Below are 22,027 nucleotides of genomic sequence, written 5' to 3'. Positions count from 1 at the left end.
AGTGCTTATATGCAGCTCCAGCTTTTCAGGCTCTCCAGTGCCAGCCCCGACTGCAGTGATTCCTGTCATAATATCCACTCATGTAGAAATGAGATGCAGACAGGCAGTGATTGACACACAGGATGACCAATGAACACACAACACAGAACAACCAATCACCAGACAGAACACCACCACTATAAAGCCCACAGGGCATTAAGACGCCCGCTCTTTTCGGGACCCAGACACTGAGACAGTCAGAGTGCACAAGTTAGTGGGCACTATTGCCATGTGGTAGCTAGTCAGTCTGGTCGAGCCAGTAAGAGGTCGTCAGTAGGATTAGTAGAGTTCAACCCACAGCTGAACATGTACAGCAGTTCATAGTTAAATAAAACCGTGTTGGATTATCTCTGGTGTCAGACGTTTGTTTCTAGCTTCCCTGCATCCAGTTGCAGTCGACGTTGAACCAACCTGCCTAACACATCAATTCCGACACCGGTGTCAGCTGGAATCGCAGTAGTTCCACATGGTGCAGGTGCTGGCTCATTAGCTTGTCCTGAATTGCTCAGGGACCGCACCGCTATCGGGGTCGTAGAACAGCCGCCATTCAATCCTGGCGTCAGCACTTAGTCTCTCAAGACGGAGAATCCCGCCATAGTCACTGGTGATATTTCTTGGCCGGAATTCTCCGGCCATTGTGATTTACTTTTCCTGCGGTAGTGCACTCCTGCCCGCGGGTTTTCCGGAGGCCAGAGGTGGCTTCAGTGGGAAATCTCATTAGGAAGCGGTGGGAAGACAGAATCCTGCCGCCAGCAAACGGCATGTTACCGAGAGACACCCAGCTGGGGAACCGGAGAATCCAGCCCCCTTATGTCGAGTTGTGCAATTTACTTAGTAACCCCAACAACAATAATAAGAATCTTTATTAGTGTCACAAGTAGGCTTACATTAACACTGCAATGAAGCTACTGTGAAAATCCCCTAGTCGCCACACTCCGGTTCCTGTTCGGGTACACTGAGGGAGAATTCAGAATGTTCAATTCACCTAACAAGCAAGTCTTTCAGGACTTGTGGGAGGAAACCAGAGCACCCGGAGGAAGTCAATGCAGACACAGGGAGAACGTGCCGACTCCGCACAGACAGTGACCCAAAATGGGAATCGAACTTGGGACCCTGACGCTATGAAGCAACAGTGCTAACCACTGTGCTACTGTGCCGCCCAGACACCAGTAAGGCTTCCAGCTTCTGGAAGAATGATAAACACCACTCTCAAGCAACAGGTTTCTCACTCTCTACAGGCCCAGCAGGATTTCTCTCTCTTCCTCAGCAGAGTCCTTCTCTTCACACCATCAATATGTTCCCTCGCTACACTTCACAACAAAGTATCTGCCTAATATTCTCCTCATCACCTCTCTTTTTAGCACCAACCCCTCCCCCCACATATTCACACACATCCACCCCATAGGATCTTGTTCTGTCCCTCTGTCCCTCCCGAATTCAACATGGCTTTCTCATCTTTACCTACTCACCCTGAAAAAGTTGTAACTTGAGAAGTATCTATTGCGACAAATGGACAATTCATTTTTCTGGAATGTGCAAAGCTACTGAGAAGGAAGATTTTGAGTAATATGATTGGTGAATATTGAACATTAAACGAAAGCAGACGGAAATAGAATAATCAAAAATGGAAATCACAGACTTCAGCAAAAGCAAATTGGCCAGTGGCTGAATATAGACAGCAAACTAGATGACCAGATGGTTATGCTGTGGACTGAATGCCCAGCACAGATTTTCCTGTTCTTGCACCTGGATAGGACACAGCACCTACAGGAAGATCAGAGGGGAGCAGTACATGCACGTATAGGAGTGACCCAGTTTCCATATGTTAAAATGAATGGATGTGATAATCAGAATGAATCTTTTATTCAAGTGGCCAAGAGGAATGAATAGTTTGACTTAAAGGCTTTTCTTTACTCATTCCTTGTATGTGGTAATTGCTGGTGAGGCCAAAATTTATTGCCCATCACTATAAGGGTAAATTTATTGCCCATCACTTAAAAGGTGGTTATTAGTCTTCTTTTTGAACAGTGGTTCCCCCGCAGCGCTATTTACGAAGGAGCCTCAGGAATTTGACCCAGCAACGATGAAGGAACAACAACTTATGGCCTAATCAAGTTGCTGTGTGGTACTTCCATTTGTCATTCTACATGGTAGGGGTCAAGGGCGGAATTCTCCACCCCCCCCACGCCCGGTGGGAGAATCGCCGGGGCGCCGAGCGAGTCCCGCCACGCCACCCCGGCACCCGTACGCGATTCTCCCCCACCCCACCCCCCCCAAACCGGCACAGCGATATTCACGGCTGGCCGCTGGGAGAATCGCTGCTCGCCGTTTGTAATGGGCGAGTGGCGATTCTCCGGCCCGGATGGGCCGAGCGACCTGCCCAACACGACAGGTTCCCGCCGGCGCCGTCCACACCTGGTCGGTGCCGGCGGGAACAGCGCGGGAACGCTGGGGGGACGGCCTGTGGGAGGGGGAGGGGGTTCTTGCACCCGGGGGGGCCTCAAAAGTGGTCTGGCCCGTGATCGGTGCCACTGATCGGCGGGCCAGCGTCTCTGAAGGAGGACCTCCTTTCCTCCGCCACCCCGCAAGATACATCCGACATCTTCTTGCGGGGCGGCCGCGGGGAGGACGGCAACCGCGCATGCGTGGGTTGGCGCCGGCCAATCTGCGCATGCGCGGGTGACATCATTTCCGCGGCGCCTCTTTTAGGCGGCGCCATGGCCCGGCGCACGTAAATGACACGGCACCGCTCCTAGCCCCGCGGGGGTGGGAGAACAGGGGGCTGGGAGCGGCCTCCGAAGCCGGAGTGAAACACTCCGGTTTTCACTCCGGCGTCAGGACTTAGTCTCCCGATGGGAGAATTGCGCCCCCAATATTTGGAAGGCACCGAGAAAGAAACGTGATGACTGGCTGCAGTGCACCCTGTACATAGGTACACACTGCAACCACAGTGTTCCAGTGGGATGAATGGGATGAATGGGAGTGGCAGTTTAAGCTTGCAGATCAACTGTTTAACACACCAGCTGCAATTGCCCAGATGGTGTTTAGCCTCTTGGGTATTGTTGAAATCATACCCATCTATGTAATGGAGAACATTACACTCTTGTGGTAAAGGGGTTTGGGGATGAGGAAATCTTAGTGATGGGTATGTCATTGAGAGTTAAAGCGAGGTGATTCGCTCTTTTCTGATACTTGTGTTACTTGACATTTATCAGAACAAGCCTGAGTATTGTTCAACTCCTGCTGCATATGGGCATTATTATTTGAAGAATTACGAATGGAGCCAAACATTGCGATCATCAACAAACAGCGCCACTTCTGATTGAGAGAAGGTCTTTGATGAGGCAGCTGAAGATAGTTGGACGGAGGATCCTGCCTGAGCAATATTGCTGGGGCTGAGCCGATTGCTGTCCATTAACCATCACATTCTCGGTTGTGCTAGATATGACCCCAGCCGCTGGAGAGATTTCCCCTGATCCCCATTGACACAAGTTTTACTTACATTCCTCGGCGTCGCACCCAATCAAATGCTGCTTTGATGTCAAGGGCCACCACCCTGACTTTCCCAAATTCTTAAACTGTGCAAGTTTTAATTAGTTTCAAAATGTTAATAAAGTTGAGAAAAGATCTTCTAGGCTTTGCTGCATCATAAATAGAGGAGTGTACTAGTAATCTGAGAATGTGGTGGCCCAGGTCCCGTTTGATTCAGGTGGCCGGTCGAGCCTCAACCACAGCTCAGGGCTGCTACTCTCAGCTGTTTGTTTGCATTTCATACCAGGACACTATCAATGTTCTTCGAGTAAAATAATGAAGATGAACCATTTAATGAACTATCTCAAAAGGCAAGTCATTTGTGCTTTACTGTGAGCAATTTGATGGAGGTTTTGATTTTGAAATTGTGACAAAAACATTGTGATTAAGTGAATACATGAATGAAAATGTTCTTTCAAAATCTGACATTGGGTGAAAAGTGATCGGAAAGAAATAGAGAATATTAAGTAAGAATAAAAGTGGCTCCAATGAAAGTATTCATTAGTTCAGGGAATGCTTTGCCTTAGTGTATGATTTTCAGTCCACTCTCTTCAATATAGAAGAATGCCAAACATCAGAGTCTAAATGAATATTTGATGATGTATACATGCAGAATCTAACGTAAGTGTTATTTTCCTAGTGACTTTGAGTATAAGGACGTCCCAATGGATATTGCACAGCTTCCTAATCTTCCTGAGAAAACCTCTGAATCATCCGAGACTTCTGATACCGAATCTGATTCGAAAGAAAACTCAGGTATTGCTGGTAAATATTAATTCCAGCACCAGCCTAATCCCAAAGTCCAAAGGCTTCTGTGGACCTACATTATTTGTAGTAAATGACAAATGTTTCAAAACAAGTTAATGACTGCATAATATGAAACATGTAAATTCAAGTCAAAAGGTATTGCTATCTCTGTTTACCAGAAGCATTCATATGAGTGTCCCACTACATACAGCATCTTCAGGGATGTATCATAATGTTGACAGCAATAGATTAAGAATTAATAGGTTAGTGTTGCATGTATGACAGATCATTTGTACTTGTAATGACTCCAGCTACCTACAAATGTCTGATACTATTAGTTTTGTTGTTTGCACACCAATTTGATTATTTTTAAATAAGCAAAGTTCAAAGCAAAGTTCGTTCTTCCAATTTCCATAGCTTGCCCCATGCCATATGTAATTGCATAGTGCAATGGCCAGCATACCAACTGAAGGACTCCACAATGCATATTATTGGGCTGCACAGCATCCAAGAAAAACCCTAAGATAGATAACACAGTGTTACAGACACTTCATTTGGCATGACTGTGAATTTGTATTGCAGCACCATCCAGCACTACATGGGCATGGTAGAAGGAACTCTACAGTAATTAGCCATTTGCTCTTGCTATTGGTGACATCAAAACCCTGCCTGAAAAAAGAAAATCCTGTAGTTTCATTTTAAGCTTTATGCAATTTAAGAATTTTATGGATCCATATTATTGTTTCCCAAAACAATGATAAACCGTGTCCATCAGTGGCACTTGCCATCAAATCCATCAATTCACGTGTGACTACATGTGGGCTCATCTCTCAGCTTGCTTGAGCAGCTCAGTAATAGTTAGTATCGATGACCCATAAGGATCTTTCACCGACATTGAAGATATCAAATTATCGAATTCACAAATGCAAGTTTGAAGTAACTGCACATACACAAGAACTGTCTATATATTTGCTTTAGAGTTATGCTTTTGATATCCAAGTACCTGTAAATCCACATATTTTGCCTGTACACTGCTATTGTCAAATGAATCTTGCAATTGAAAAGCTAGAGTAGCAGTAAGGGATTAGGTGCAATTACTGAAGCACTACCAATTAAAGTAATTCAGCAACGTAAAAGGAATATTAAAAGATTTGCATTGTCTACATAATTGAATTCATAAGACAGGTACCCAGACATTCTTCCTGTGTGCCTGAAATTAAGATACACTTAATAGCCCAGATACTTCCCTCAGTGATTTGAAGGCCACTGTGCCAAGAGTTTTAGATATCATCATAAATTATCACAGTAATGCAGGGGACAAATTTCTGCTCCCGCACACTGAAATGGAGAATCTTAACCACAGTCATTATAAACATCCTTGTTCTGATTGACAGCTGCTGGCAACTTCAAAAACACTATGTGCTTTCAGCTTCTCGAGGAACATTGCAGTGCGGTTAGAGTAATTGGGGGGTACTTGAGATGCATTCAAGCGTGAAGAGAAAGATCAATAAACAAACCCCCTGCCAGCTGTGTGTAAACCATTAATCTGTCAAGCAAAGGCTAGTTAAAGGTACAGCACTGTGAAATTGAATACACAAATAATTTCAAAGCATCTCAAGGGATATTAAACCTTTTCAAGCATTATGAGCTTTCTAGGGAGGCTCAGACACTTCAAAAAGCAGAATTGTTGGAAGTATGGGGCTGAGTGAGCAGATTTGACGAAAGGCTTGTATCTTGAATGAACTGCCTGATCTGCTCATCAGCTGTTAGGGCGCTGGGATCAGGGCGCCCGTTAGAAATACCGCTGCGAGATCGATAAGTGCAGGCTGGCCGAAGTACTGACCACTATACAGATTTTAACATACTAAAGATGAGGGAATCCCATCTCGGCGACACTCCTAGCCCCAGCGGGAACTAAGCCGGTTTTCCCACTGGTGGGAGTACTTAGTCTCAAAACAGGAGATTTGCACCCACAAAATCATAACTATTGGAAACTCTACTGTTTAGTTACATCAGGTGGGAATTTTAACATTCTTTAAGTGTTGACTCAGGCGTGAAAAGCAGTGTGCTCTCTGTTGTCTCCACTGCCAGCTTTTCCCGCTGTATATTTTGACACGTGGTTTAAAAATATTCTTAAAAATCCACCTCGACTTTCAAAAGATCGGAGCCTTCTCCTTCTTCTCCGCATCTATGTTACCATTTGCTGTCTTTATGGTAAAGGTTCCTCATTCTCCCCACATTCTGAGCAAGGAATTTTTCTCCTGAATTCCTTAATGAGATTTATTAGTATCTGCTATGTATTTGTGGCCTATTCCTATTTATCAGTCTACTTCAGCAGATTTCCTGAAAATGAAGTGAAATTTGGAAGCAGGCCATGGAGCTCTTACCTTGTAGCTTTATTTCCACCTTCGGAAGTACGGAAGCTTTGGCACATCAGTCTGTTTTCCCAGTCGCAGGGAAAATTGTGCAGCTAAGAAACCTTATACGAAAGGAAAATACTGAACCATTGAAAAAATTCACAAAAGGTTTCTTCCACCAAAGAAAATGTTATTTTAAAATCAAACTATTCAGAGTTGCATGTAAATTTAGTGTTGGCGTTGTGAATAAAAATTTTACAGTAAATCTCCCAGCTGCAAGGATGATTTATAAATATAAACCCAAATTTTGCTAAAAACAACCGAATGCTGTCCAAGCTACACAGAATGGAATCACAGAAAGGTTACAGCACAGAAGGAGGCCATTTGGCCCATCTTGTCCATGCCAGCCTAAGGACACCCAGGTGCCCTTTCTAATATCACCTTCCTGCACCCAGTCCATAGCCCTGCAGCTCACAGCACATAAGGTGCTGATCCAGTTTAGTGTCTCTGCCTCCACCACCAGCTTGGGCAGCGAATTCCAGACTCCCACTACCCTCTGGGTAAAAACGTTCTTCCTCATGACCCCTCTTCACTTTCTGCCATTTATCTTGAATATATGTCATAGAATCCCTACAATTCAGGAGACCATTTGGCCCATTGAGCCTGCACTGGCCCTTGAAGAAGGCACCCTACTTAAGCCCACGCCTCCACCCTATCCTACCTAACCTTCTGGACACTAAGGGAAATTTAGCATGGTCGATCCACCTAATCGGCGCATCTCTGCACTGTGGGAGGAACCGGTGCACCCAGAGGAAACCCACACAGACATGGGGAGAAAGTGCAAACTCCACACAGACAGTCACCCAAGGCTGGAATTGAACCTGTTTTCCTAGAGCTGTGAGGCAGCACTGCTAACCACTGTGCCACCGTGCCGTCCATGTCCACTGCTTCTAGAATTCTCCACCAAGGGAAACTATTTTATCTTGTCCACTCTATGACTTTCCCTCATAATTTTGTACGCCTCAATTAAGTCACCCCTCAGCCTTCTTGGTTCCAAGGACATAACCCCAACCTATCCAATCACTCCTTGTAACTACATTTTTCCAGCCCTGGCAACATTCTTGTAAACCTCCTCTGCACTCTCTTCAGAGCAATAACATCCTTCCTGTAATGTGGCGATCAGAACTGCACACAATGCTCAAGGTGTGGCCTCACCAGTGTTTTACACAATTCCAACATTATATCCTCACTTTTATATTCTGTACCTGTGTCAATGAAGGGAAGCATTCCATATGCATTATTTACAACCTTGTCTATTTGAATTGCTGCCTTTAGGGACCTGTGTACTTGTGCGCCAAGACCCCTCAGTTCATCTACCCCTTTTAGTATATTCCCAAATATTGTGTACTCCCTGCCTGACACCAAGTCTGACAGCACTAAATGCCCAACCTCACATTTCTGTATAAAATTCCATCTGCCACTTTATCGGCCACTCCACGAACCTCTATATAATTTTGGAGATTATCCTATCCTGTACATGTACATTTATTAACATGCGAATCAGGAAACCACTTATTGTGAGGAATAGATATTCACCTTTCTTCTCAGTCCTTCTCATTTTTTTTTCCCGAATCCTTTAATCTCATTAGTTAAGGATATCCTTTATCCTGTTGTTCACCAAAGTCCCAGAAGAGTGATCACAACATGGAAGAATGTTGCATTCTGTTTGAGGATGAGACAGTTAAGTCTGAAACCAGATTTATAATCTGAAAGATAATTACAAGTGTATGAAGTTAGAGTTGGCTAAAGTGGACTGGGAAAATAGATTAAAGGTAAAATGGTAAAGAAGCAGTGGCAGGCTTTTGAGGAGACATTTCAAAACTCCAAGGAGGTAGATCCTACAGTGACTGAGAAGGAAACTCACTGGAAGGGTTCAAAATTGCTAAGGAGAAAGTGTTGGATAGACTGTCAGTGCGGAAAGTTGCCAAGGCACCAGGACCAGATAAGATGGATCCAAGAATATTGAAGGGAGTTGGAAGTTGCAGGGGTGCTGGCCATAATCTTTCAATGTTTCCTAGACTCGGGAGTTGCCAGAGGACTGGTGAATTCCGTAAGTATAAGCCCAGCAATTACAGACCAGTAAATTTAACTTTAGAGGTGCGGAAACTTCAAGAAACAATTATTTGGGACAGAATTAGTAGTCACATGGAAAAATGTGAGTTGATTAGAAAGAACCCGCATGTATTCCCGAAGGGGAAATCGTGTTTAACTACCACGGTAGCATGGTGGTTAGCATAAATGCTTCACAGCTCCAGGGTCCCAGGTTCGATTCCCGGCTGGGTCACTGTCTGTGCGGAGTCTGCACGTTCACCCCGTGTCTGCATGGGTTTCCTCCGGGTGCTCCGGTTTCCTCCCACAGTCCAAAGAGGTGCAGGTTAGGTGGATTGGCCATGCTAAATTGTCCTTGGTGTCCAAAAAAAGGTTAGGTTGGTTACTGGGTTACGGGGATAGGGTTGAGGTGTGGGCTTAAGTGGGGGTGCTCTTTCCAAGGGCCGGTGCAAACTCGATGGGCCGAATGGCCTCCTTCTACTCTGTAAATTCTATATAAAAATATAAAAACACACAGTAAAAGCAAGAGAAGCTAAAGTGAATACTGGTCCCTTAGAAGGTGAGACTGGGAAATTAATAACAGGGACACTTATTTTATTATCTGTCTTCACTGTAGAAAACATAAAAAGGGAAGAGGTACTTTAAAGAATTACAATCACTCGGGGGGGGGGGGGGGAGTACTGAGAAACTATTGGGATGAAAGGCTGACAAGTCACTGGAACTGATGGTCTGCATCCTAGGACCTTAAAAAGAAGAGGCTGCAGAGATAGTGGGTGCATTGGTTGTAATCGTAAAAACATCCCTAGATTCTGGAGAGCCCCCAGAGGATTTGAAAGCCGCAAATGTAGTACCTCTATTCAAGAAAGGAGAAAGTAGGAAACTATAGGCCAGTGGGAAATGCCTCTATTTTTCGTGAGGCAGTGACAGACAGAGGATTTAGAAAATCATAATACTATCAAGTGGAGTAAATAATGTCTGACAAATTTATTAGAGTTCTTTGACGATGTAACAAGAAGGGCGGACATAACATTTGGGGCAGCAGGGTAGCATGGTGGTTAGCATAAATGCTTCACAGCTCCAGGGTCCCAGGTTCGATTCCCGGCTGGGTCACTGTCTGTGTGGAGTCTGCACGTCCTCCCCCTGTGTGCGTGGGTTTCCTCCGGGTGCTCCGGTTTCCTCCCACAGTCCAAAGACGTGCGGGTTAGGTGGATTGGCCATGATAAATTGCCCGTAGTGTCCTAATAAAAGTAAGGTTAAGGGGGGAGGGTTTGTTGGGTTACGGATATAGGGTGGATACGTGGGTTTGAGTAGGGTGATCATGGCTCGGCACAACATTGAGGGCCGAAGGGCCTGTTCTGTGCTGTACTGTTCTATGTTCTATGTTCTAACAGGCTAATGTAATGTATTTAGATTTCCAAAAGGCAATCGATAAGGTGCCGAATAAAACGATACTGACAAGATAAGAGCTCATGGTGTTGGGAGTGATATGTTAGCACAGGTAGAGGATTGGCTAATTAACAGGAAGCAGAGAGTCATTTTCAGGTTGGCAAAGTATAGCTAGTGGAGTGCCACAGGAATCAGTGCTGAGACCTCAACTATTTACAATTTATGTTAATGACTTGGATGAAAGGGCGGATTCTCTCATCCCGCGGCAGAGTGTCCACGCCGTCGTAAATGCCATCGGGTTTCCGACGGCGTGAACGGGCCGCTCCCAGGACTAATTCTGGTCCCTACAGGGGGCCAGCACAGCGCTGGAGTGGTTCACGCCGCTCCAGCTGCTGATCCCGGCGCGAACTGGGTGCCGCAGGATCCGCATATGTGCAGTGGGACCGGCGCCAACGCACACTGCGCAGTGGCCTCCTTCAACGCGCCGGCCCGGACACAACATTGCGCAGGACTACAGGGGCCGGCACGTAGGAATGGAGGCCCTGAGCCAGAAAGGCCTGCACGCCGATTGGTGGGCCCGGATCACGGGCCAGGCCCCCCTGGGGTCAGAGCTGCCCCCCCACCCCCAACAGGCCACCACCCGACCCTTCCACGCTGAGTTCCCGCTGGCTGAGAGCAGGTTAGAATGGCGTTTCCACGACAGGCGCTTGGCCCATCCCGACCCGAGAATCGGCCGTGTAGAGAGGCCCGTGACCGGCGCTGCGCCAATCACGTCGGTGCCAATGGCATGCCGGAGTCGGGGCAGCATGGCCCGGTCGCAGGGATTCTCCGGCCCGGCCCAGGGCTGAGAGAATCCCACCCCAAGTGCATTGTAGCCAATTTGCTGATGATACAAAAATAGTTCGCAAGCAAACTCAGAATCTGTAAAAGTAATTAATTGGGGCAAAAGTGAGGTTATCCACTTTAGCAAAAAGAGTAGAAAAGCAGAATGTTATTTAACGGATAGAGAATGCAGTGGTACAGAATGCCATTAGCAACTCACACTTCCAGCAACTTTGTGCAAAAAAAGTTTTAAAATCTAAATGCCAGAAGACTGGAGGATAGCAAATGTTGTCCTCTTGTTCAAAAAGGGGAGTAGAGACAACCTCAGTAACGATAGACCAATGAGCCTTACTTCTGTTGTGGGCAAAGTCTTGGAAAGGATTATAAGAGGTAGGATTTATAACGATCTAGAAAGGAATAATTTGATCGTCAACACGGTTTTGTGAAGGGTAGGTCGTGCCTCACAAACCTTATCGAGTTCTTTAAGAAGGTGACCAAACAGGTGGACGAGGGTAAAGCAGTTGATGTGGTGTATATGGATTTCCGTAAAATGTTTAATTAGGTTCCCCATGGTAGGCTATTGCAGAAAATACGGAGGCGTGGAATTGAGGGTGATTTAGCAGTTTGGATCAGAAATTGGTGAGCTGTAAGAAGACAGAGGGTGGCGGTTGATGATAAATGTTCAGATTGGTGTCCAGTTACTAGTGGTGTACCACAAGGATCTGTTTTGGGGCCACAGCTGTTTGTTATTTTTATAAATGACCTGGAGGAGGTCGTAGAAGGATGGGTGAGTAAATTTGTGGATGATACTAAAGTCGGTGGAGTTGTGGACAGTGCAGAAGGATGTTGCAGGTTACAGAGGGACATAGATAAGCTGCCGAGCTGGGCTGAGCAGTGGCAAATGGAGTTTAATGCAGAAAAGTGTGAGGTGATTCATTTTGGAAGGAGTAACAGGAATACAGAGTCAGTACTAGTGGCTAATGGTAAGATTCTTGGTAGAATTGATGAGCAGAGAGATCTCGGTGTCCATGTACATAGATCCCTGAAAGTTGCCACCCAGGTTGATAGGGTTGTTAAGAAGGCGTACGGTGTGTTAGCTTTTATTGGTAGAGGATTGAGTTTCGGAGCCATGAGGTCATGTTGCAGCTGTACAAAACTCTGGTGCGGCCGCATTTGGAGTATTGCGTGCAATTCTGGTTGCTGCATTATAGGAAGGATGTGAAAGCTTTGGAAAGAGTACAGAGGAGATTTACCAGGATGTTGCCTGGTATGGAGGGAAGGTCTTATGAGGAAAGGCTGAGGGATTTTTCGTAAGAGAGAAGAAGGTTAAGAGGTGACTTAATAGAGGCATACAAGATGATCAGAGGATTACATAGGGTGGACAGTGAGAACCTTTTCCCTCGGATGGTGATGGCTAGCATGAGGGGGCATAGCTTTAAATTGAGGGGAGATAGATATAGGACAGATGTCAGAGGTAGGTTCTTTACTCAAGAGAGTAGTAAGGGCAACATTAAGGGCATGTAAATGGTCAGTGGATAAACATATGGATGATAATGGAATAGTGTAGATGGGCTTTAGATTGGTTTCACAGGTCGGCGCAACATCGAGGGCCGAAGGGCCTGTACTACGCTGTAATGTTCAATTCAATTCTATTCTATGAATTTGCACAAAAATGCCGAGCTAAGAAGCAATGTTTGGGCCATTGCAATTACTTATTAAAAGTTTTCCTGAACTGTTTTCTGTGCAACATCCTCTTGTCCCTTTTAAGACTGGCTGGTTAGACTGCACCACCCAGTACAGATGGTGTGGATAATTTAACAATGCTTCCTGTAAACACCGGGTCCAACCATGTTCGGACTCTGGGCAGAATGACCTCAGTACAAACAAAGTGATGAGTGCAACATTCCAATTTAAAGGTCACTACTGCTCCATTCCACTCCACCAACAGCAATGAACTCAAATTCACTGGTCCTTATCAGCCATTTGAGGTGTACTCTGCAGCTGCAGTTGATCTTAATTCAGTAGACCACATGTCTTGCTATCACCAGAGCTTTCTCTGATTTATTGGCCCCCATTCTGGATAAAGCATTTGCAACATGTTTGTGTTCTTTGTCTAATTCATTCATCCCTCCAATTTTGCCTGTTTCTAATTGAATTTCAGTTCTCCAAATAGGCTCACAAACAAAATCTGAACACAATTCATAAAACCAGCCTGCAGTTTGTATAAAGTCACTTTTCTTCTACTTCTGCTTAAAAATTAGACTTGAGGAGGATGAAAGAAAACTTGCACCTGCCCTTTAAAACACATGCTTCCCCTTTGCATTTCAAAATGGAATATTTTGGGCGCGATTCTCCGCAAATGCGGAGAGTCGTGAAGGCTGCCGTGAAACTGGCCGTGTTTCACGGCAGCCTCCGCGCCCCCTCCCGGGACCCGATTCTGCTCCCCGGTCGGGGCTAGCAGCGGGGCCCCGTGAACCTCGACATCGCAGGCTTAGCGAACTTCACTAAGCCCGCGCGCCAAGGGTAACGGCGGCTGACGCGCACGATGACGTCAGCCGCGCATGCGCGGATTGGACGGCTCCAACCCGCGCATGCGCGGATGACGTCATCACGCATATGCGTGAAACCCACGCATGCGCGGGCCGTTATGCCCCTCAGCCGCCCCGCGGACTGATCCAGCGGGGCGGCGGAGGAACAAAGAGTGCGCGGGGTTCGGACCAGCTGCCCTCGATCGGTGCCCACCGATTGCGGGCCCATGCCACCCTTGGCATGGCCGTGGTGCGGCCGTGCCAATCGGTGCCATGGTTCTCGAGAACGGCACTTTGCGGCCATTTTCACAAACTGTGAGAGCAGGTGTGTTGGAGTTCGTGAAAACGGCCGTAAAGGCCTGGGAACTCGGCCCATCGGCCAGGGGAGAATCGCTGCTCGCCGTAAAAAAACGGCGAGCAGCGATTCGTGTCGTGTGGGGGGGGGGGGGGGGGGGGGGGAGAGAATAGCGGGATTTCGGGAAAAATGTCGGGAAGGCCCTCCCGCTATTCTCTGACCCGTCGTGTGGGGCAGAGAATCGCGCCCTTTTTGGATTTGCCAATTGGAGACTTGGTAATCTTAAAATATGTACCCCATTCTTTGTTAACCAAAGTTATTTTTTTATTAAGTATAGTTTCTAAATTACACCTGTACTTTCCATAAAGAATATAAGCAAGTATAAAGCGGCAGTATTTTATAATGGGTTGTACTGCTTATTTGATGACTGTTACTATTATCCAGGCTGATTTTACATTCTACTCTTTTCAAGAGGAAAGTGTGAATGGTGTCTGTGATAATCAATTGTGTTTCCTTGAGGGACTGATTATTTTTTCCCTATTTCCTCCAGAGGACAATGAGAATTCCAAGTCAGATGAGAAGGGAAACCAATCTGAAAATAGTGATGATCCAGAGCCAGACAGGAAGAAGCAATCTGGGAACCACTCAGATCATGAAATGAACTGCAATGACGACGACAATAACTCCAGCAACCAAGGCAGCAGGGACAGTGAGGATAGCTTTGAAAATTCAGACTTTGAGAGTCAGAAAGCAGCCGAGGACAGCTTTGGCACTTTTGGTTCTCTGCAGATTAAAGTAGAACGATATGCAGGCAGCGAATCGGAAATGCGCTTGCCAAACCGTGAATCAGTGACCTCAGACAGTGCCAAGGATTCAGACAGTGCAGGAGAGGTGAACATTCAGTCTTCCAGCAAACACCAGAAGAGGAAGAAGAGGAGAAAAAAACAAAAAGTTGGCAGTGTTACACGTAGAAGGCTGTCCAGTGCTTCAAGCCCCAGTGGACTTGACTCAAACATAGTAGATCAGTCACAACTGCTGTCTTCACCAAACAGTGCCTCAGTGCTTAAAATTAAAACAGAAATAACAGAACCTATAAATTTTGATAATGATAGCAGTATTTGGAATTATCCTCCCAATAGAGAGATCTCAAGGAATGAATCCCCCTATAGCATGACCAAGCCCCCAAGCTCTGAGCACTTCCCCTCTACACAGGCCAGCACTAGTTTACATGTCACCATTCCAGACTCTGTTCTTACCCCACCAGGGACAGAAAATACCGCCAGTCGTAAAATCCAGTTCGGCACCTCATCTAACACCACCTTAGTTGCTGTCACAGACCCTCTGTCTCCTCCTCTGTCAACCTCCCCACGAGACAAACATCTCAGCAGCACCAGTACCACCAGTTCTGTGCTATACACTAGTGACCTAGAAACACTGCAGAGGTTACAGGCTGGTAATGTGGTGCTGCCCCTGGTTCATAGGGTGACAGGAACTCTACCTGCCACCAGCACTACTCCTCAGAGGGTCTATACCACTGGCACCATTCGGTATGCCCCAGCTGAGGTGACCTTTGCCATGCAGGGCAACTTGCTGCCTAATACTCATGCTGTCAACTTTGTAGATGTTAACAGTTCCAGTTTTGGGTTAGAGCCCAAGACGCCAATGGAAATGCTTTATCACCATGTACATCGAATTAATATGTCAGGGCCATTCGGGAGCACTGTGAGTGGGGCTAGTTTGGCCCAAATGCCTGCAGGAAATGTGTTCACAACAGCAGAGGGACTCTTTTCCACAATTCCGTTTCCTGTGTACAGTAATGGCATTCACACCACACAATCATTGGAACGTAAAGAGGATTAAACTATGACCATATACTGTGTTCAGTATTATACTCTGAGGCATAGACAATGTTTTCAGCTGAATTCTAGTGCTAGCACTTTGGACTTGAGCAGGTCAGCTCACACCATCAATACAACTGTTCTCATGTCCCTCTTGAACTAGGACTAATCATTCTGTAATGTAAAGAGTTATTTTTTTGCCTTCAGAAAGTTAATTGTAAATGTTCCTTCCAAGGTGTGTTTTCCTTTGCATCTTTGTGAGGATGCCTTTAATGTGTACATGCCTCTGCCATAAGATGCAAATGCAATGGTGAAGAGATTGTAAAATGAGAGAATCACAGATTTTAATCTATAATGATCTTGATATGATCAAGGTTGAAGGAGGTAAGTATGGAAAGATGGCCCTGTTTGACTAAGTCAGACTTTAAAGGGTTTTTTTTTCTTTTTAAAAATAGGGCATAGTATTTTGGAATTTTATGCAGAGTTTAATTCTTTTTTATGATTCAGATTTTTCTTACTTGCACATAAAGCAATTTGGGTTCTTACATAATTTGATTCTGGCCTGTGACTAGAATGTTAAACTCTTGAAAACTGTAGGAAGATGGAATCCATGTGTAGTTAATGAACCATAAGTAGACATTACTTCTGCTACCATGGTGCTACCATTATTAATCTTTGTTGTCTTCATAAAATATGCAGCATATGGGCTGGAATTTGTGGGAGGGCGAGTGCTGTTTTGTACTAGATAAATGCATTTAGTTGCTAGCTTGTGGCTGCAGTCTCCTCATTCTCTTATGACCAGAATCTGTGTTAATGTTTTTTGCAGTCATGCAAACTTTACCTCCAGACTAAAAAAACACAAAGCCTCACACCGTTTTTATAGTCGTTCTGCCTTTTTTCAAAGTGCTTTAAGGAAACTCAATAAGATTGAGTCGAGGTTAGATACTTTCATTTATTCTCAGCTATATTTTTCTCAGTACAACTGAGGCTAATCTGCAACTTAAAATAGTGTTGTTTTAGAGTTTAAAGAAGAATATTTAACATATTATGTTTCTTTATTCTTCTGTTTATTGAAATAGAGGAAATTCTAATTGTACTCGGTTGTTAGTGCTGAAACAGAAATTCAAGATTGGGTTTATAAGCTTGGAATAGGTACACAAATCAAAACTGCACATGAATTAATAAACTTACGATTCTATTTTTCTGTCATCATTTTGCCAAAAAAAAAACACATTCTAGTGTTTGACACTATTTGTGATTGTCAGTATAAGTGCTTCTTTCACTCCATCTTTGGCAGCTGTTCATTAAAGCATCTAATAATGAGAGTGAGATAAGTAACGTGTACAATGTGTAAGTGTCCTTGACTGTCAGTCCCATTGCAAAATTTAATGTGTGTTACTATATGCAGTATATACTAAGCTAATGTGGCAGTATTGTCCTTTGTCTTCACTGTGCTTTATCTCTAGTCTGCAATGGTCAGTTTCATTACCGCAATCCTCGTGAACCAGTGATTCTTGGAAGGTGATGTTTTTTGTGTGATGGCCTTCCTCTGTAGTGTCACCTTATGATGCTTTCACTGTCTGTATACCTTTCGTTTCTGCTGTTGCTTTGTTGTGTATTTTTCAGACCTCTCTCAGAGATAAAAGACTCTTAACTAGCTCATGGTTAATGGAACCATTTTTTCACAGAGGAATTCTGGGTATGACTTATCTTCCATCTTGCCAAAAAAATGCACTAAATAGCTGGGCTCAGATGTATGTGACAGATTGCCGCCATGGAGCCTCAGCTACAAACATTCCCAGACTCCCCTGTGCTCTAACTGCAAACAAAAGCTAAAACGGCAAAAGGAGCTGTTTTTTTTAAATGTTTCTGTGTTGGTGTCAGATGGTTTCTGGTGATTTGAACTAACAATAATCACAGCTGCTGTCAAATCACATAGTGTTTCAAAATACAGTATGAAAAATTCATCACCTGTGAAGGATGTGTCTGTGTTTTTAACTATTTCTTGTACAAGTATATAAAATATTTTATGAGGATTTGGTGCCAAGTAGCCGAACAATGGGGTAAGGGGTTCTGTTAGTATCAATGTTAACAGTGTTACCAACTCTACAATACAAAACAATTAAAAGTAAATTTAAAGAGACAACTATGGTACATTTATTTTTGTGCTTCAAACTTCAAGCTAACTGAAGCTAACTTTCTGAGTGCCTGGCTTATTTAAAAGAGCATTTCATTGATCACAGATAATGCTGCAAACCAGAAATGTACATACTTCATTTACAACAGGATTCTTTTATACTTTTGTAGATTATTTCATCAATTCAAAGAAACATGTCATACATGGTTATGTAACTTGATTTTATCATCCTGCAAATGCCATATTCATAATAAACTTCTCTTGGATTTTTTACTATCTGGCATCATTCTTTTACACGTACATCCAACTACGAAGAGATTAAAGCTAGTAATGAAGCTTTAAACATCTCATGCACATAATATCAATATCGTCATAATCAACGACCTATACTTTATGGAGGTTTTATTTACCAGTCATTATATAGCTTTGAAGATGCAAAAAAGACTGTATACCAAAGGCGTGAGAGAGATTTATTTCTGCTTGTGGTCATTCAAGTAAGGAAGTTCTAAAATATATTTAGCAATACGTACCTAGCGCAAGAGTAAAAATAAGTTGAGCTAAAAAGTTTCCCAAAATCTATTCATTCTGACAGTCAATAGTTACTGGTGCATTAGTATTGATTTAAATATCCATATTAATTGGAATGATATATGGGCTTGTTCAAAAAGCGCATGCAGTTGGGAATTATGGGCAATTTGTATGCTGTCAATTTGTCCATTGCGGACTAGGTTGGGACTTCCCATACTTTTATATCTTAATTTTGAACCTAGAGTGTTCTGTGCATTAATTCTGAAGTTCTTATTATAAGCTGTACTGCTCTGTATAAGTGTCAGTTCTGTATGTTTCAACCGTTTTAACATATTTAGATATAGTGGGAGATTCCAGCTAAAAAATGCCACAATGGCATTAAAATGTTCTCTTTATTCACCTTTATCTATTGACCACGCATTATGACAGATTTTGGGAATGATGTGGCACTCAAGCAATTGTTCCTTGGAAAAAAAAATTAAATGAACATGCTGGTCATAGTCTCATGCAGAGCAATATTACATTTGACATATTTAACTTTTTAATTGCTAAGTATTAATCTGTTTCATTTAGCGCTTTGTGAATGACGGCACTGAGATTGCAAGGAAATCAGATAGGACCCCTTTGTGTATTTTTCTAAAGCAATAATCTCCTTCACATCAGGATACTACATACCTGTTGAACTGCATGCCTTTGGAAAATCCATTGGTGTGAAGAGCAGCCAATTGTTTGACAAACAAGGGCTTCTATGGTAATAATGTCCCATTTCACAAAGACATAATGCTGACTGTAACACAACACATTGAGATTAAAGTTCAGAACACATGGGACATGCTTGTATGTATAGTACACTGTGAAAAAAGGAGAGTTCTAATCTTGTATTTTGTATACGCTGGTGTAAATAAATGCTACAGCAGTCTCAAAAGAGCCGCTAGCGTGGATTTACAAAGCGACAGATGACAAGCAGTATTTTGTCTTCCCTGTAGGACCTCCAGCACATACTGTCTGCAGTATTCCAGTAAAGAATTATCCTCAAGTAAGGCAATATTGTTCCAGAAAAAATATTTTCTGGTTTACTTTACACATTGTTTCCTTCAAAGTTTGCAAATAGGGAAACTGAGATCTACCTAAAGTGGCTTAGCTGTGGCTGAATAAAAAATAAATATTTGAAGCTGCTTCACAGCCATGGTGACTTACACCCATTTTTCAAAGGAGCATTAAAGACCCATGGCTTGCCAGCACCTGCAATGCATGAAAGTGTTGCGGATGATGTGAGGAAAGAACTGCCAACACCAGCTAATATCAGGGATGTGAATGGTTAATACTGTGGGTGTGTGGCACTTGGCAGAACCGAGATGACTTTTTAAAGAAGGAAACTCGCCACCAGTGTCATTTTCAAAAACTCACACCAAGAATTCTGACTGATGTTTTAAAATAAGTTTTGTTTCATCATGATCAATTATTTTGAAGATCATTGAAGCACTTGAGATTGATGACTTGCTGTCTTCAATTCAGCTCCTTGATCGGCAGGATCACTCCTCCCAGGCATTTTGCTACGTTGTGTCATCATTCTGGATTTCAGGAAAAATAAACAAAACAAACATAACCAAGAAAAAAATGGTATGTTTTTATTCCTAAATCTTTGTAAACCTGGGGATGGCGCAGTGGGTCCTCCCGTCGATTAATTTTCTCATCTCGATTTGAACGCAGCCTTGACTGAGGAGACAAATATCTCCTCTCTGCCAGCCATAAGGGCCCGATGTAAAAATGTTTTTTCAGAGGTTTGAGTCCCGTTTCTTGTGGACATTAGTCCATACCAAAGTTGACAACAATTCTCAATTGATTCTATAAAAAAAAGATCATTCACAGAAAAATGTAGGGTCCACTTTAAGGGAAAAATTTGGGCAGGTTTGGCGGGTTGTTTCCCGCTGGCTTTTTCAGTGAGATCCACCTCGGTATTTACCCATACTTAGGGCAAAGTCTGACAGCCACACCCAACTCGGGACGCATCACGGCCGGTAAATCTCGTGAGAGGCCTCTCATGAGATTTACCCAGTCCACTATGCCTCGGAGATCTTATGGGATTTTGCAAGACGTTGTCGCAATCTGGATCCTCCCCACAATGGGTGGGACCTAAATTTTCATATTTACATGTGCTGTTAGGCACACTTAAATGTGCACTTGTCGGATCTAACCAGCACCCAGGATCGGATCCCCCTCACCAAGGGGACCCCAGCCTTGCTCTATTTAGCACTGGTCTCCACAAGCAGGGTCCAGGCAGATTGGCACTGGGGGGGGGGGGGGCAGGGGGGTCTCCCAGACAAACTGGGCCACCAGGTGGTTGGCCTCTGGCAGAGTGGCACCCTGGCACCTTAGAAATTCCAGAATGCCCAAGTGGTACTGCTGGGCTGGCAGTACCAAGGTGGCATTTTTCCCACACCAGAGATTGGGCCCAGGGGGTGCCCTGCTTTTATGAGGTGAGGTGAGGAAGGTGGGGGGGGGGGGGGGTGCTCAAGGAACCCCCAACAGGTAGGTTGGGAGGGTTGTGCTGGGGATTTGAGTGATCAGGGCACCATATAAAAATGAAGGTGCCACCTCGGTGGGGTGTTCCTCACCAGACCCGAAAATGTATCAGGGATGCTCCCGACACTACTAGCTGGTGAGACCGGCTCCTCTGAGATCGGGCTACCATTTCGAAAGGGTGCCCCGATCTCTAAGTGAACTTGAAGGTCCCTGACACCCCCACCCACGTGGGCAATATTCCACACCCTCCCCCACGTGAGGACACCCTGATATTGGGTTGCTGAGGTGATGCCTTTTCAGGCCTCCCCATCCCCTTTCACCCCCCTCCCCAACTTTCAGGACTCCCAACCTTTTGGATACCCCACCCATCATGCCCCCTTTCATGGGCATGACCCCCCTCATACCCTGAGCCTTGACAGTGCCACCTGTGCACCCAGGTAATGCCAGCTTGGCAGTGCCAGGGAGGCAGGGCCATGGTACCCAGATGGAAAGGCAGGGTGCCACTCTGCCCTGTCCTTGACCACCCAAGGATCTCCAATGGCCTGAGAGATCCTTCTGATGCTGTTACGCCTGGTCCATGTTTGGGTGGATGGTGCTCAACCATGCCTCTGATCTCTCACTTGAGGAGCTGGTTAATTCCCAGGAGTTCACCCGTTTAGACTTGCATCTTGCTAATGAGATGGTGATTTGTCTCTCGCCTGGGGCAGTAGGTGGTGCAGTGGTAGCACTGCTGCCTCACGGCGCCGAGGTCTGGTTCGATCCCGGCTTTGGGTTACTGTCCGTGTGGAGTTTGCACATTCTCCCCGTGTTTCGCCCCCAAAAGATGTGCAAAATAGGTGGATTGGCCACGCTAAATTGCCCCTTTAATTGGAAAAAAAATGAATTGGGTACTCTAAATTAAAAAAAAGAAAATTGGTGTCTCACCACATTTGGACAGGATCCAGAATCCGCCACCGAGAGTGGGCCGATTAGACCGTCAATTTATTTTGGCTTCTCCCGCTATTTAAATGGGAGCAAAGTCCATAGGCTCAACCACGTGTTTCCTGGCACTCGCCGTGCCAAGACACACATGACTATTCAACAAGATCCATGTTGTATAAGGGGCCTCAATGGGAAAGCGCAGCTGAGGCCGTACATAGCCCCGCTTTGTACAGTGGGGGAGCTCTGCTTGACCGGAACTGCCCAGG

The 22,027-nt window shown here is 44.8% G+C and overlaps 1 protein-coding gene across 7 annotated transcripts in view; it reads left to right on the top strand.

Moving 5' to 3' along the window:
• Positions 1 to 18,060, top strand: part of LOC119955159 (neuronal PAS domain-containing protein 3) — a 1,584,282-nt gene extending 1,566,222 nt beyond the window's left edge. For 4 of the 7 annotated variants that reach the window (XM_038781126.1, XM_038781108.1, XM_038781099.1 and 1 more), the window contains 2 exons: positions 4,211 to 4,335; positions 14,365 to 18,060. In XM_038781126.1, coding sequence (XP_038637054.1) covers positions 4,211 to 4,335; positions 14,365 to 15,674 — 1,435 coding nt within the window. In that variant the 3' untranslated portion in view covers positions 15,675 to 18,060. The remainder of the gene's footprint in view (positions 1 to 4,210; positions 4,336 to 14,364) is intronic. The other 3 variants (XM_038781147.1, XM_038781137.1, XM_038781118.1) reach the window with 1 other exon arrangement.
• The last annotated feature ends 3,967 nt before the right edge of the window (positions 18,061 to 22,027 follow it).

The sequence above is a fragment of the Scyliorhinus canicula genome, chromosome 2 (genome assembly GCF_902713615.1).
Source record: "Scyliorhinus canicula chromosome 2, sScyCan1.1, whole genome shotgun sequence".
Classification (NCBI taxonomy): Eukaryota; Metazoa; Chordata; class Chondrichthyes; order Carcharhiniformes; family Scyliorhinidae; genus Scyliorhinus; species Scyliorhinus canicula.
This window is presented reverse-complemented; position numbering and strand designations above follow the sequence as displayed.